General features: G+C 33.9%; 1 protein-coding gene across 12 annotated transcripts in view; it reads left to right on the forward strand.

Annotated features, from left to right (window-relative positions):
• BIRC6 (baculoviral IAP repeat containing 6) overlaps positions 1 to 16,403 on the forward strand; it is a 230,257-nt gene that overhangs the window by 157,611 nt on the left and 56,243 nt on the right. For all 12 annotated transcript variants that reach the window (XR_012379690.1, XM_073897238.1, XM_073897243.1 and 9 more), the window contains 4 exons: positions 232 to 532; positions 3,145 to 3,362; positions 5,448 to 5,612; positions 6,469 to 6,637. Coding sequence is in view for 11 of the 12 variants with exons in the window: in XM_073897238.1 (XP_073753339.1) it covers positions 232 to 532; positions 3,145 to 3,362; positions 5,448 to 5,612; positions 6,469 to 6,637 (853 nt within the window). In the remaining variant the exon portion in view is untranslated. The remainder of the gene's footprint in view (positions 1 to 231; positions 533 to 3,144; positions 3,363 to 5,447; positions 5,613 to 6,468; positions 6,638 to 16,403) is intronic.

Consider the following 16,403-nt stretch of genomic DNA (forward strand, 5'->3'; position numbering starts at 1 on the left):
ATTATAAATAAATATATGAATGTATATCTAAAGTAGAAATACTTGGCAGATACCACCATACTCATGATATAATTTAATTCCTGATGATTTGGAAGCTTTTTAAAAATATGTCCCTTTATTGGTCCTTTTATTCCTGTATTTGAAAGCGATTGTTTAAAATCACATCTTTAATTTGAACCTAATGTTGAAACACACAAATAGCCAAGCAAAAACTTTCTTTTTTTTTTTTAGGTGAGTGCTCCAGTGGTAACTTCTACCACTCAGGAAAAGCCAAAAGATAGTGATCAGTTTGAGTGGGTGACCATTGAACAGTCAGGGGAATTAGTTTATGAAGCACCAGAAACCATTGCAGCTGAACCTCCACCTATCAAATCAGCAGTACAGACCATGTCTCCCATTCCTGCCCATTCTTTGGCTGCTTTTGGGTTATTTCTTCGTCTTCCGGGCTATGCTGAAGTCCTACTGAAAGAGAGAAAACACGCCCAGTGCCTTCTGCGACTGGTATTGGGAGTGACGGATGATGGAGAAGGAAGTAAGTGTTTAGAATTATTAATGAAATTTAACATAGGTTGTGTAAAAGTTATTCAGATCAGTGCTTATTATTCATTACTTATTTCTTTCACAGGAAAGCTACTAGATCATTTGTTCTTGGTAGTTTCATTCTAATGATACATATAACAAACCCTAAAGAATCTTCGTTTTCATTACTTTTCCATTCAAAATGTACTTATTGTTTACAAAACTGCTGGGCATCATCAGAGGCAGTTAAAAATGAAGCAGCTATTTAGATCCTGCCCTCATGTAGCTAATGTTCTCCAGTAGTAGCAACAAGCAGTATATATAAGCATAGACTTAACAAGTTACAAAAGACTTGGAAGAAGTACAGTATTGTGAAAGCTCACAGGTATGAGACTCTTTCCTTACTACCCAGCTATGTGAATAAAGTTAGCGGAGTAATTTTAGTAGGGCCTTGAAGGATAGTCTATTTAAATAGGCTGAGATGAGCTAGAAAGAAGATGATTTGAGCAGTGTTTATGTGCTCAGATTAAATGAGAGAGGATAAGTTAGCTGATGAAAATTTACATAAAAAAGCACTGAGGGCTCATTCTAAAAACTGCTATTGATAACAGATTATGGAAAGTCTTATTAAGAACTTCAGATTTTAGGGCGCCTGGGTGGCTCAGTTGGTTAAGTGACTGCCTTTGGCTCAGATCATGATCCTGGCATCCCAGGATCGAGTCCCGCATTGTGCTCCCTGCTCAGCAGGGAGTCTGCTTCTCCCTCTGACCCTCCCCCCTCTCATGTGCTTTCTCTCTCTGTCAAATAAATAAATAAAATCTTAAAAAAAAAAAAGAACTTCAGATTTTTTTCTGAATAGTAATGAAAATTTATTAAAACATATGAACCAAGTCATGATATGATGATAATCTTTCTTAAGAAAGTGAATCTGGAAGCAGTGTTTAGACAAAAGAGAACAGAATGTGGAAAGTAACATTATATAATTTATTTTGTAATATATTACAGAATAAGAATAAAAAAAGATAGTAGGAAGGGAAAAAATGAAGGGGGGAAATCAGAGGGGGAAATGAACCATGAGAGACTATGGACTCTGAGAAACAAACTGAGGGTTCTAGAGGGGAGGGGGTGGGCAATGGGTTAGCCTGGTGATGGGTATTAAAGAGGGCACGTATTGAATGGAGTGCTGGGTGTTATACGCAAACAATGAATCATGGAACACTACATCAAAAACTAATGATGTAATGTATAGTGATTAACATAACATAATAAAATAAAATTTAAAAAAAAGTTATGGCAATTGTTTCCATTGGGCTGGCAATTTTATTTAATATAAAGGAACATAAAAGAAAAGTCATTAATTTAGGGTAGCCTAGCAAGTAGATTTTCAATCAGCTTACCTGTAATTATTCAGTTAATACCCATTCCATCTGAAAATTAATTGTTCTTAATTTTAAAATCACATGGTTTTGATTAGAGCTGAAATCTGTCACATGCCAGTTAGAATACTGTTAAACCCTTACTACAAAGTATATTTAATCTAATAAAACTATGTGAATTTATTTGTGGATCCAGTAACTCTGAAGCTATTGAATATTCAAAGTACATATTTTACAAAAAGCACATTCTTTTGAATTTTCATGTTGATGGAATTCTTAAAAAATGGTGACATTGGGACACCTGGGTAGCTCAGTCAGTTAAGCATCTGCCTTTGGCTCAGGTCATGATTCCAGAGTTCTGGAATCAAGTCCTGCATTGGGCTCCCTGCTCAGCAGGATGCCTGCTTCTCCCTCTGCCTGCCACTCCCCCTGCTTGTATGCACACTTATTGCTGTATCTCAAATAAAAAATAAAAGCTTTAAAAAAAAATGGTGACATTATTTTAAATGTTTTTCTAATAACTTATTAAATTACATATTATAAATAGTCTTGGTTGTTTGGTTTCATATGTAAACTATATACCTATTTCAGTAGATCAGGAATTTTTTTTAATTTAAGTAGATAAAGAGATACATTTTATTTTGGTACTCTATCACAAAATGATAGGTGTAACCCTAAGCAGAAAATTGTCTTTATATCATTTCACCCTTTTTTTTAGTGAATATACAATGAATGTTTATTAAAAAGTATAGTACTGATATCTGTTGTCTCATCCACTGTTCATATAGTGGTGGTTTTTATTTTGGTTTGGTTTGGGTTTTTTGTGTTTAACATTCCTTTCTAAAGCTAGATGTAGTAGCAAATTATATCACAGACCGAATAAAATGGTTTCACTCTTTCGTTACCTGTTCATGGTGGAAACTATTCCCGAGGCAATCAGGAACTTTCAGTGCTTCTATTTTAGTTGTTAGGTTTCCGTTCAGTTTCTCATTTATAATAATATTGATATAGTCTATATTATCATATGAATATATTTCAACTTTTGTTTACATATACTGTGTCTTAAAGAGATTTTCCAGATACTTCTTATTATTAAACTTCCAGATATTATTCTATTTGTGGTCTTTGGGTTTTTTTTTTTAAATAAATTTAATGATAGATGTTGTGTTGTCACTATTAATTTGTGACCTGTATATTGTTATTGTGTTCTTAAATATTTTTAATTTTGAGTTCTCTTTTCTTAATCTAGGTCATATTCTGCAGTCTCCATCAGCCAATGTGCTTCCAACTCTTCCTTTCCATGTCCTTCGTAGCTTGTTTAGCACTACACCATTGACAACTGACGATGGTGTACTTCTAAGGCGGATGGCATTGGAAATTGGAGCACTACACCTCATTCTTGTCTGCCTCTCTGCTCTGAGCCACCATGCCCCACGAGTTCCAAACTCTAGTCTCAATCAAGCAGAGGTAGGTTTGTTTTAATTATTTAGATTATGAAAAAGGTAAGTTAAATTCATGGAGTATAGAATAGGGTTTTTCTGAAATAATGAGATTCGTGTATTCCTTTTTTGTTTCTAAAAGGGTATTTAAAAGAGAAACTATGAACTAAGTTTTTTCTTCCCTCTTAGGCTCTTTTAGAAACCATAAGTTAATCCATCTACTTGAAAAACAAAGATTTAATAGCTTAAGAAGCTTTCCCATTTACCAGGATATGCTGAATTTATACTGTGGTCTCTCTAGAAAATCCAAAAATAATTAATGGTATAAGTGAGTTTAATGAGGATACAGTATCCAGGTTTAGTACTTAAAATAAGTTACTTCTGGGGCACCTGGGTGGCTCAGTCATTAAGCATCTGCCTTCAGCTCAGGTCATGATCCCAGGGTCCTGGAATCGAGCCCCACATCGGGCTCCCTGCTCTGCGGGAGGCCTGCTTCTCCCTCCCCCACTCCCCCTGCTTGTGTTCCCTCTCTCGCTTTCTCTCTCTCTCTCTCTCTCTCAAATAAATAAAATCTTTAGAAAAATAAATAAAATAAGTTACTTCTGTATACTAGCAAGAAACATAAAATGAACTTTTTTTTTATTAAATAACATCAGTAATGTTATTCTACTATTAACTGTTTATATGGTAATGAAATTATCATTCATTTAACAGTTTATCTTATTAAATGTGAAAGATGGCATTTTCAGTCATTTATCCATAAAACTAAATTGCAGGTCAATTTATGAAAGTGTTGTACACAGTTTTCTTCCTTAGAAAATATTCCCATTAAAAGAAATGAAAAGCATTTGTATTACTTTTAAATAACCCTTGAAACTAATCTTAATTGCAAATGTTTTTGAGTGTACATAGGTTATTTAGTGAAAACTCTTTAAAAGAGGATGCTTGTTACAGAATTAATTTTAATTTTACTGTCCACAAAAATAATAATAAAGAATCGACCTTTACAGAGTTTGAGGTTATGTTAATAAAGCCAGTGGTTCTCAGTAATTTCTTTTGTCTATACACTATTCACATTTTTAATATGTCCTCTTTTGCTAAAAGAGATTTTTCTATACATCACATTCGGAATAAGAAAGAAATTGAGAATTATTCCTTCTAGAAATAGAAGCAATCTTGCTTACTATGATTGAAAACATATGACACCATTATAGAATTCTCCTAAGATATGCTTGTACTAGATTCATCCTAAGGGATCTGGCTCATATCCATATTCGTTTTTTCTCTATTTAATTTTAAGTCATTGACGCTGTAGTCTTTACCCCATGTTTTACTGATAAATATTTTAAAATTTTTATTTATTCTTTTTTTTTTAAGATTTTATTTATTTATTTGACAGACAGCGAGAGAGGGAACACAAGCAGGGGGAGTGGGGGAGGGAGAAGCAGGCCTCCCGCAGAGCAGGGAGCCCGATGTGGGGCTCGATTCCAGGACCCTGGGATCATGACCTGAGCTGAAGGCAGATGCTTAATGACTGAGCCACCCATGTGCCCCTATTTTATTTATTGTTAAATAGACACATTGGTTCTCCATTTTCCCCTTCCCCCAGCCCCTGGCAACTACCAGTCTGTGTTCTGTGTCTCTGTATTTACCTACTGTGGGTATTTAATATAAATGGAATAGTATAGTATGTTATCTTTTGTGTCTGTCATCTTTGACTTAGCATGTTTTTGAGGTTCATCCACAAAATAGCGTGCGTGTATCATACTTCATTACTTCTTATGGCTGAGTAATTCTATTGTGTATATATATATATCACAATTTGTTTATACATTCTTCCATTGATGGGTATGTGGGCTGTTTTGACTTTTTGGCTATTACGAATAGTCTTGCTGTGAAAACACGTGGACCTGTACTTGAGTATCAGTTTTTATTTCTTTGGTTATATACCTAGGAATGGAATTGCTGCGTCACATAGTAATCCTTTATTAAAATTTTTGAAGAGTCCACAGACTATTTTCTATAGCAGTTAAACTATTTATGTTTGTACTGATAAATATTTTTGAGGGTAAATAAAATCAAATAGTAAGAAGTTTTCGCTTTTTGTTATAAGCCACAGGTATCAAGCTCTCATAACCCTACATCAACAGAAGAACAGCAGCTGTACTGGGCCAAAGGGACTGGCTTTGGGACAGGCTCTACAGCTTCTGGATGGGATGTGGAACAAGCCTTAACCAAACAGAGGCTGGAGGAGGAGCATGTCACCTGTCTTCTGCAGGTGTGCTTACAAAGTTGATATTGTCAGGGATAATAGTTAAATTATTTTTTTTCTATTTGTATTGATTTTTAAGTATTGATAACTATCCAACTCATCCTCAGCTACTTCTGTAAAACATGCTCCTTCCTCTCAATACATTTAAGATACCACTGGACAAAGATTGTTCTTCCCTACTTGTAACTATAAATTTCTTCCCTCGCAATTAGCTTCCTCACTGAGAGGAAAGTGACAAGGATGAAATTATCCAGTAACTGGAAAATGTACCATATCTACCTCCCTCCAGTCATCTTTTCATCTAAAGTGCTGTGTCTGGACTCTTAAGAAAAAAAATTATTTGTTTATACCTTTGTTTCTCATACTGTTTTACTACTTTTCTAGAATCAGCCAAGTTGAACGAGTACGGAAAATCCCACAGTACCAGTATGAGAAGGGGAGGTGCTTAAATATTAGCTTTAGTCCCTGCATCAACTAACTGACTAAAAGAGGTCAAATCTTGGAGCCTTATTTTCTGCAATTGTAGAAGGATAGGCTCATTCTAGTATAAAATTCTAAGATCACTCTCAAAATGTAGACTGAATCTAGTCAATAAAATAATATCAGAATTGCTGCTAAGGTTTTAGTTTGTGTTGTTAGGTGGACTCTTCTATGTCTGACTGAATACAGTATACCATCACGCTAAAAGCACACCCCTTCTCTTTTGACAATCTGAAGAAAAGAATATCTTTTTAAAAGATAGACAGTGACTGACTTGAAAATATAAACTCTTGGTACTCGGATTTTAATATCTAACAAAATGTGGGTTTTTAAAGCGTGTGAAACTAAAATCCAATGTAAACCCAACAATTGTTATTTTTAGGTTCTTGCAAGTTATATAAATCCTGTGAGTGGTGCAGTAAATGGAGAAGCCCAGTCATCTCATGAGAATCGAATCCAGAACAGTAATGCCCTTCCTTCTGTACTTCTAGAGCTGCTCAGTCAGTCTTGCCTCATCCCAGCGATGTCCTCTTATCTACGAAATGATTCAGGTAAATCACATTGTCATTAGTCTTTTGTTGACTTATTTTATCATCTGTTAAAATAATAAGGTACAATTGAAGTATTTGGTATTAGTCTTCCCCAATATATGTAGGTATAAGATTAATGGATTTATTTCTTAAAAATTATTCTGGAGATACTTAGTTGTTTTTAGGGGCTCCTAATTGGATAATTGTGTTGTGACCTGTTGTGGAACATGAAATAAAAGTTTTCATTATCCCTTTGTTTTAACCTGTGAATGTACTGTTTTTAAAAATAAGGTATAACTGAAAATAATAGGGCAAAGGTGGGGCAGCTTCATGACCGTATTCTGAGCTAAATATGGTTGATTGAACTGTGCATTTTAATGTTTGTCTCAAACACTGTACAATTTCAGATGATGGTAATTTGAAGAAAGGCAGATAATATAAATTATTCTAATCCATAGGTACTTGATAATAAGAACTAATTTTTACAAATTCAATAATAAAAGTACTATAGTTACTTTCCAATATGCAACTGATAATTGAAACTGGTTATAATTCTGAAATTAGTTCCAAGAATTGGTATTCTTTTCCCAAATAATAATAGAAAGTTATATTTTGTTCATAGTTATTGCCAAAAAAAAAACAAAAACAAAAACCAAGCAGTTTAATATCTCCTCCTTTTAGCCAAGAACTTTTAGGTTTTTTGTTTTTGTTTTCAGCTGTCTGTTCTGCTTCTTATTTCTGCCTTTATTTATATTCTTACTTGTAAAAATAGAGGTTTACCTCTATAATTAGATTATTAAGGAAGGATAGGTAAGGAAAGTGATGGGAATAAGTCTTGAAGTCTGTTTGGTGCTTGGTAGCAGTTTAATGCACAGTTGGATGGATGGAAAAAGCTCCTTGTATTTTTGAAAAGGGGTAATTGCCCCTTATGTTCTGCCATTGTGGAGATTATTGGGCTTAAAAGCAGATAGTTCTCTTGTCTACCTTAAGCTTCCTCATAAAAATGTTGAGGTGATACATTATTTAGATTGATTTTGTTTTTCCTCTGACCTATTTCAATATATCACATTTGTCTTTTTTTAAAGTAGATGTCAAATATACAGTTTATTTTTTGATTAAGTAAAATATTTAGAGCTTTAAAACAGATAATTGGTGCCAAAATTTAATATTGGATTTTATAAAGAAATTGAATAGAGTGATAAGGTTTTTCTTTATCTCCTTCCACATTATTAAAATACAATTTTATTAATCATTTCACTTTCAGAATGTATATCCTCAAAAATTTTAAAACTTATCTTGTTCTGTAATTCAGTCTTTGTATAACACTGAGTTTTTATGTTTATGGTTCAGGGTCAAAAAGGAAATCCAGTATTCTCTACTTTTACTATTTAAAATAATGTATTCATGGGGCGCCTGGGTGGCTCAGTTGGTTAAGCGACTGCCTTCGGCTCAGGTCATGATCCTGGAGTCCCGGGATCGAGTCCCACATCAGGCTCCCTGCTCGGCAGGGAGTCTGCTTCTCCCTCTGACCCTCCCCCCTCTCGTGCTCTCTATCTCTCATTCTCTCTCTCTCAAATAAATAAATAAAATCTTTAAAAAAAAAAATAAAATAATGTATTCATGTAAGGTACAATTTCTGGTAAGTATGTATGTTAATAAATTGTGATTTTGGTAACCATCTGAAATTACAGAGACTTTGATACTCTATATTGGAGCTATTTTAGAATATAATATGACAAATCAGAGTTTGACCTTTCCTTTGTGACATACTATTTACCTGTAAAAGGTGGGTTTTTTTTTTTTTCCTCAGCCCAAGGTTTAGATTTATGTGCTTGAATCTGGTACCTTGTCCAGTGGTATAATTGGAATTGATACATTCATATTTGAATGTGGTAACAAATTATTTTTTTTTAAAGATTTTATTTATTTATTTCAGAGAGAGAATGAGAGAGAGAAAGCATGAGAGGGAAGAGGGTCAGAGGGAGAAGCAGACTCCCTGCTGAGCAGGGAGCCTGATGTGGGACTCGATCCTGGGACTCCAGGATCATGACCTGAGCCGAAGGCAGTCGCTTAACCAACTGAGCCACCCAGGCACCCTTGAAATAATATTTTAAGATAAATTAATATAAAGTGACTTAGTTAAGATGAGTAGGTCAGTTAATTTGGTAGCACACCTCTTAAATGATGTTTTCAGTGATCAGAGAAAATATTTCTTGAGTTTGGGATGTATTCTGATCATTTGTTGGTGAGAAAAGTGTGCTCATTTAGAATATTCTAAATATGAATTGTTTTTCAGGAAAGTATAGCTTCATGTCACATTAGTATTGTTACTTATATAATCAATTTTGGTTAAAATGTTAGTTTTTTAAGTAGCATTTTAAAATCTGAACAAATTATCTAGTCATTTTTCTTGGAACTTAGTAAATTCCAATTTTAAGGGGCACCTGGGTGGCTCAGTCAGTTAAGGAGCTGCCTTTGACTCAGGTTATGAGCCCAGGATGCTGGGATTGAGCCCCACATCGGGCTCTCTCCTTGATGGGCAGCCTGCTTCTCCCTCTCCACCACTTGTGCTCTCTTATGCTCTTTCTCTCTCTCTCACTCTCTCAAACAAATAAATAAAATCTTTTTTAAAAATTCCGATTTTAGAAAATTAGTCTATATCCATTTTCCACTTTTATCATTTGCCTATAGCTTATTATTTTTGGCAATTTGGGGTGGTGGGATAGGGTAAAGTATCCAGTTCTAGAATCTTCTACTTTATTTAGTTGCCATTATCTCTTCTCCTTTAATCTGAAACATTTCCCAGCTTTTCTTTGTCTTTCATAATATTGACATTTTTACAGAGTACACCATTTATTTCATCAACTCTCTGGCAAGTTGGTATTTAAGTGTGAGAGCAGTGTTAATAATTTCACTTGTGACATTATATTCAAGAAATGGTTTGCTTACATCACTAGCAGATAATATATAGAAATACAGGCATAATGCAATAAGCTCTTTTAAGAGCAATAGTCAATAGTGCACATTTCCTTTCTGTTATATGTTTTTAAATGATAGGCGATCAAGACAAGAAAATACAGAAACATACAGTAGTTTATGCTTCACTTTTCATTGATCTGCCATTAACTATTGAATATGGTTTCTTACTCCCTTCCCACCTCCTTTTTGTCCTTTTTCTTTTCCGGCTCCTAATGTACAAGTTAGGTACTTGAAAATCCTTTAATTTTTCAATTACTGTTAAAAATTGATATGAATACCAGATTCTACTCCTTGTTTCTTTCAATAAAGCCTCAGGTTCTCATATTGGAAGGCTTGCATTGTAACAAGCAGGTTAGCAATAAGTCTGTTTTATTTTGGTGGAAGTTTAAAAATTGGCCAAAAATTTTAAGTGATTAACAATATGCTGACCATACTGATAAGCAGTAATTCCACATAGTAATTGATCTTCACTTTTAGCTGTGAACATCTTTGCATCGGAGGTAAAAAAAATGAATACTGTCAGTTGCAAAATTATTACCGACATAAAGAGTGCATACTAATTCATTCCTTAGGGGAAAGGACAACCTTTTTTCCATTATTGACCTTCTAACGGTCTGTAACTGAGATACTGATCCTATTCTTCAGAGAGAGGTATTGGTTATATTTATCATTAAATTTGTTAAATTTATTGTTTTTATTTTTTTTTTAAGATTTTATTTATTTGACAGAGAGAGACATCGAGAGAGGGAAGACAAGTAGGGGGGTGGGAGAGGGAGAAACAGGCTCCCTACTGAGCAGGGAACCCGGTTAAATTTGTTAAATTCAGTCAATAAGTAATTCTCAACATTTTTACTTGTAGCATGATAATATCTTTGCATTATTTATCCAGTATGTTAGTTTTAGGTAAATTTGTAAAACTTAAAAATTACTTGATGCTCTTACGAATGTGTATATATCTGGAGCTTTATACAGACTTAGGATTGTTAGGAGAAAATCCTAATATTTCTTTTTTTGTAAATTAATTGTTTCAAGAGGAATTTTTTATTATTATTAACATATAATGTATGATTTGTTTCAGAGGTACAGGTCTGTGATTCATCATCTTACACAATACACAGCACTCACCACAACATATACAGACCTCCCCAGTGTCCATCACCCAGCCACCCCATCCCTCCCACTCCCCACCCCCCTCCAGCAACCTTCAGTTTGTTTCCTGAGATTGTCTCTTATGGTTTGTCTCCCTCTCTGGTTTCTTCTTGTTTCATTTTTTTTCAGGAGGAATTTTTAATAACCTGATAGTAGTTTTCCTACCTTTCCTACCTTTTCATATATTGGCCTCTCTCTGTTGGCCCGAAAATGGGTAGAGAAGAAAATGTAAAAGTTTGTCATGAGTGAAAGAATGGAGATGGAGTGTTTGCTTTGGCGGCATCACAGGGGCAGTATAAGTCTTCATATTTAGTCTTCAGATTTGTCAAATGTTACAGCATGTTTCCAGTTACTTAAAATAGATGAGTACGTTTGAAGCTTGTTTTAAATAGTTCTTTTTATGCTAACTAAATAAAGACATCTGTTAGTGTTCTTATTTGGTTTTGTACATTAGATCAACATGAAATCAGTAACATAACTCGGTGTTGGCCAACTATATGTATCAAACAGTATTATGTATGTATTTTTAAATTTTTCTTCAAAGAACTTAATTCAGTAAGCTAATTTATAAGAGAGTTGTTAGAAAAATTATAAAACAGTAAATTGAAGCCAGAGCTTCAAGGTGGGTAATTCCAACAAATAAGTGAATTAAATATTTTATTTCCAATATCAATTTTCAAAGGAATGATAAAAACCCTTAAAGAGAGAAAGTAGTTAGGTAGATAGGAAAATGCTTGTAGAAAGAATATGTTCATTTTAACTTCTGTCTCTCAACATTTCTGACTTCTCATAGCCATGTTATTTTGAAAGCTGCCTTGTAAACAAGGATCATTTTTTATTCAATCCATGGTTATTAACATTTATGCTATTCAGTAAGCATGCTGTTACCCTGCTGTCCACTAGATGGGGATCCTGTTTCATTGCTAGCAATACTTGGTTAAAAAAAAAAGTATGAATGTAGAATGTTACTTTAGGGTTCCTCACCCTCACCTTATCTCTGTACCATTTTGGAAAATGACATACTGTATTTTCACAAAGCAACATCACTGAGCACATTAAATTACTTGCCATTAATTATCATAGTGTTATAAAATCTCTACCATTTTAGTGATGGTTTCATAGCATGGAGGTAAATATAATTTCAGAAAGGGAAATTTGAGTTTTCCTGTTAAGTCCCTGCCAATTTATAGATGAGGAAGGAGTAAATGAGAAAACTGAAATTCAGAGAAATTTGTTCATTTGCCCAGGTTTAACTGTTTAGCAGTAATATGGCCATTATTAAACTCACAAATTAAAAAAATTTTTTTTTAATTTTATTTTTAATTTTATTTTTTTGAGAGAGAGAAAGCAGGTGGGAATTGGGGGGAAGGGGCAGAGACGGAGAATTCCAAGCAGTGGAGCTGATGCATGGCTCCCTCTCAAGACCCTGAGATCATAACCTGAGCCGAAACCAAGGGCCACCCTGGCACCCCACAAATTTTCAAAAAGAAATTTTTTTTTAAAGATTCTTTTTATTCATTTGAGACACAGAGATAGAGAGAGCAGGAGGAGGGGGAGAGGCAGACGGAGAGGCAGAGGGAGAAGCAGGCTCCCCGCTGACCCAGGAGCGTGATGCGGGGCTCTGTCCCAGGACCCTGGGACCATGACCTGAGCCGAAGGCAGACGCTTAACAACTGAGCCACTCAGGCGCCCCCAAATTTTCAAATTTTAGAGCAAGATAGAAAATGGCTTTTTTCAGTATGGAAAAGAAATGAATAAACATGATATGTTAGCAGAAGGTAGAAATGAGAGAAGAAGCACAGGACTTTTTTGTTGGGAGCATTAGAGAGTATCTGCCAACTTGTCTAGTTGCCTTAGCTAAATGATGTGTATTAGTGTTAAAGTTTTCTCATTTTCACAGTATTGGTTTGGTAGTTCCATAGCTAGCTAGAGTGGGACAGAACCCATTATTGCAAGCTGTATTACACCATCTGATTTCCCTCACGTTTTATTTTATGTGTTTAGAGTTCTTACTGTATCTTGTCTTTGGTTATACTTTTCAAAAAGTCAAGACTTAAGTTTAATTTCATGAGTATACTATTTGAGAATAAAGTTAATTTTGTTGTTATGGCAAATGTCTTAATTTAAACCTGACCACATTCTTTAAAACCTGAAGTTACTACTAAAAAGTTAATTCACAGTAAGTGTACAATTGGAAGCATACCCATCTCTCCCCAACCACACACCTACCCCTGTACCCATTTTCTGGCCTTAAGGGCAGCAAATTCAGGAGGGTCTAGTGTTCTTTGAGAGCTTGGATATTATATTAGTGTTGTGCCATGAAAAGCTAGTGGTTTATCAGTAGAAAATACATAATTTCATCATTTATGAAAACTTATTTTTGCCTATTTTATTGATATACATTGCCTGGGAACAAATAAATAGAAATTATTGAGCCATTATGACATACAGTACTTAACTTTGTATCTTGACAGTTTTCTTGGTAATGGTTTATTTTAAACTTTTGAGTTTTATTATGTATGTTTCTTTGCACTGTTTTAATACTCTATAAGAAATGGGTTAAAATTTTAAAAGATTCCTCTGCTAAGTAGAGTTGCATGTCATTTGGTTTTTAATCCCAAGCTGTGTTATAATATGGCCCAAATTTTCTTGAAAATTAGCTAAGTACAAAAAAATTTGGACTGCTTGCCTGTATTTAGTGTATTTATTTCTTTATGCGATTTAAAAACAAGATACTATTAGGACGTATCTACCATTTATTTCATTTTTGGTAAAAGAGTACAGGATGCCAAAATTTTGATCATGCTAGTATCCCCTTAGAGTGTCTGAAATTCTCATATTTGTCAAAGGCATCCTATGTGGGAATAAATATCTTTGGTATATAATACATCACTCTATCTGTTAAGTAATTATTCTGATAAATTTTAAAGGGGGGGAAGAGGTTGCTTTAATTAAAATTTAAATGGGTTTCCAATTGAATTTATTTGTACAAGTTTGTGAAGGATAAAATATCTGCAACACGTCAGAGATACCTTCCTTGATTAATCAAAGTAAAGTGATCCTTCCCTTCCTATTAGTTGCCAGTGTACCTAATGCTTATATTTTCACTTCTCACAGTGTAGTCCAGTTATGGTATAAACTTTCTTGATGAAATTCCACCTAACCAACTTGCCAAATTAAACATAATTCTTCAATTCTTCTATAAACACCTTGACTATATGTATATTTCTTTGCTCAGTAATTGAATTGAAAACATATTAAAAGTTAGTTTTGTTTCCAAATTTATGCTGCTTGTATTACCATTATATGATTAAATATTACACAAACTAGATGTTTATATGATAAATAGTAGAATACTTTTTTAAAAAGACCCCATAATAAAGGAATTGGCTAAAACAGTTAATTAGGTTTACATTGAGAAACTATAAAATATTTCAGAGAGAGAGAGAGAGAGATCCCCAGTAGAATGTCCTTCCAGCTGGGTAGAGCAAGTTGACCCTGACTTGTGTAAAAAACATACATACCTTAATCCTCTGCTGGAAATCTTTGATACTTTGATGTGGATTTTTCTCTTTCATTCTTCTTGTCTAGTTGCTGCCTTAACTGCCAACTTCAGTCATAGTTCAGCATATCTAGGGTTGACATGAATCCCCAAAATAATTTGTTGGCTAAGACTTGGTTGAGGAGTATAAATTCAATAAATTAAATAATTGGAAAATTGCAAGGGAGATGAAATATTGTGTATGAATTGTTAGGTGCAGAAGTTATTTTTATCAATGTATTTATATGAAACTCATGTTTCCATTATAAGCACTTACATATGATAGAGTTTGTGCTAATTATATATGAAACTCGGTAGTGTAGCAGTAAAATACCTTCTGTTTATTAATGGACAAATCATTCTTCATGATATGTGCTCACTTAAGATGTCTTTTCAATGGGGCTCCTGGGTGGCTCAGTTGGTTAAGTGCCTGCCTTCAGCTTAGGTCATGATTCCGGGGTCCTGGCTCCGCATTGGGCTCCCAGCTCAGCAGGAAGCCTGCTTCTCCCTCTCCCTCCCTGCTTGTGTGCGCGTGCACTTGTGCGCGCTCTCTCTCTGCCAAATAAGTAAAATCTTAAAAAAAAAGATGTTCTTTCAGTAATTTCATTTGCAAGTATCTTAATTGCAGAGCCATGTTTTATTTTTATTTATTTCTTTTTAAGATTTTACTTATTTATTCGAGAGAGGGGCAGAGGCAGAGGGAGAAGCAGACTCCCCTGCTGAACAGAGAGCCCCATGTGGGGCTCCATACCAGGACCCTGGGATTATGACCCAAGCCAAAGGCAGGTGAGCCACCCAGGTGCCCCTTGTTTTTAAATATGTAATAAAGAATAGTTTTTGGTTTATTTCTTCAGTTATGTTGTAGGATTTAAGAATATTTTGGGTAAAAAAAAAAATCTTTCTCTCTTACTTTACCCAATGTTTATTTCAGCCTTTTTTTAAAACTGTATTTTGTTCAAGTATAATTTCTACAACTTGATCACGTAGAGAAGGAAATACAGTTTAGTTAGGAAGGATTTTGTAAGAGTCAAATTATCAGCTCAGTACTAAAAAATTGAACTGTCTTTTAAATAAATTAGTTTACCAGTCATATATTTGTTATATGATTATCTTTTAAGATATGCACATTAACCACATTACTTTGTAGGTTTATTAATTGTAAATAATTAGGGATTAAGCTTTAGTATTCAAATACTTGAAAGGATTTATAATTTACAGAGAAATAATTTGAGGATCTCTGATTGCTTTATTTCCATATGATATTTCTATGAAATACAGAATGATTTTATGTTTCAAGTTAGGCAGAGTAAGTGGATAAATTCCTTAATTGAAAATTAAATATTTGAATAATGAATTTATTTAGTTTTCACATCAGTTTTGAGTTCACTTAAATTCTGTAAACAAAATATTTTATTAGATTGAGTTGAGGTTTTTACACTTCATATGAGCTTCTGTTTTGTTTTTGTTTTTTATTACTGAAATTCAGTAGAGAAAGTCAACACATGAAGATGACTCATCAGGAAAAAAATAGGATGCTTTTTTCACATAGTGTTTATATTCTATGTAATCTTACAGTTACAGTTGCATACCAAAAAATTATTATAAAGCAGGCATTTCTCTTGGGATATTAAATATAAATCCAGAAGAAGATGTCATTTTGAAAATATTCAGTATTAATGCTGACTAAATATTTTCCTGTATATTTTGGTAATCTTATTTCTCATACTAACTAAATTTCCATAGCCTGTATTAGGTAGATTGTTAGTTGGCTTAAAGGAAACATATATTTAAATGTAATTTAATTGTAAATAATACATACTCAATATGTACATTTAGAATAATGTCTGTGGCATTTTGGCTTTTGTGTCTTGTTTGTTTTTTTAAAGATTTTATTTTTAAGTCTCTACACCCAGTTTGGGGCTCGAACTCATCAAGAGTCGCATGCTCCACCAACTGAGCCAGCCAGGCATCCCTTGTGTCTTGTTTATATTACCAAATCTTGTATGTTTTCTGGCAGTAAATCTTTGTTATCCATCTTTAATGCTGCACTTAGAACAAGGCATTTACCCTGGAATGTGTGTCATAATCTTCAGGAAATGTACTTTTTAAAGGATGTGC

This window comes from Callorhinus ursinus, unplaced genomic scaffold (assembly GCF_003265705.2).
Source record: "Callorhinus ursinus isolate GAN/ISIS: 27379988/994484 unplaced genomic scaffold, GSC_fseal_2.0 scaffold10, whole genome shotgun sequence".
NCBI classification, from domain to species: Eukaryota; Metazoa; Chordata; class Mammalia; order Carnivora; family Otariidae; genus Callorhinus; species Callorhinus ursinus.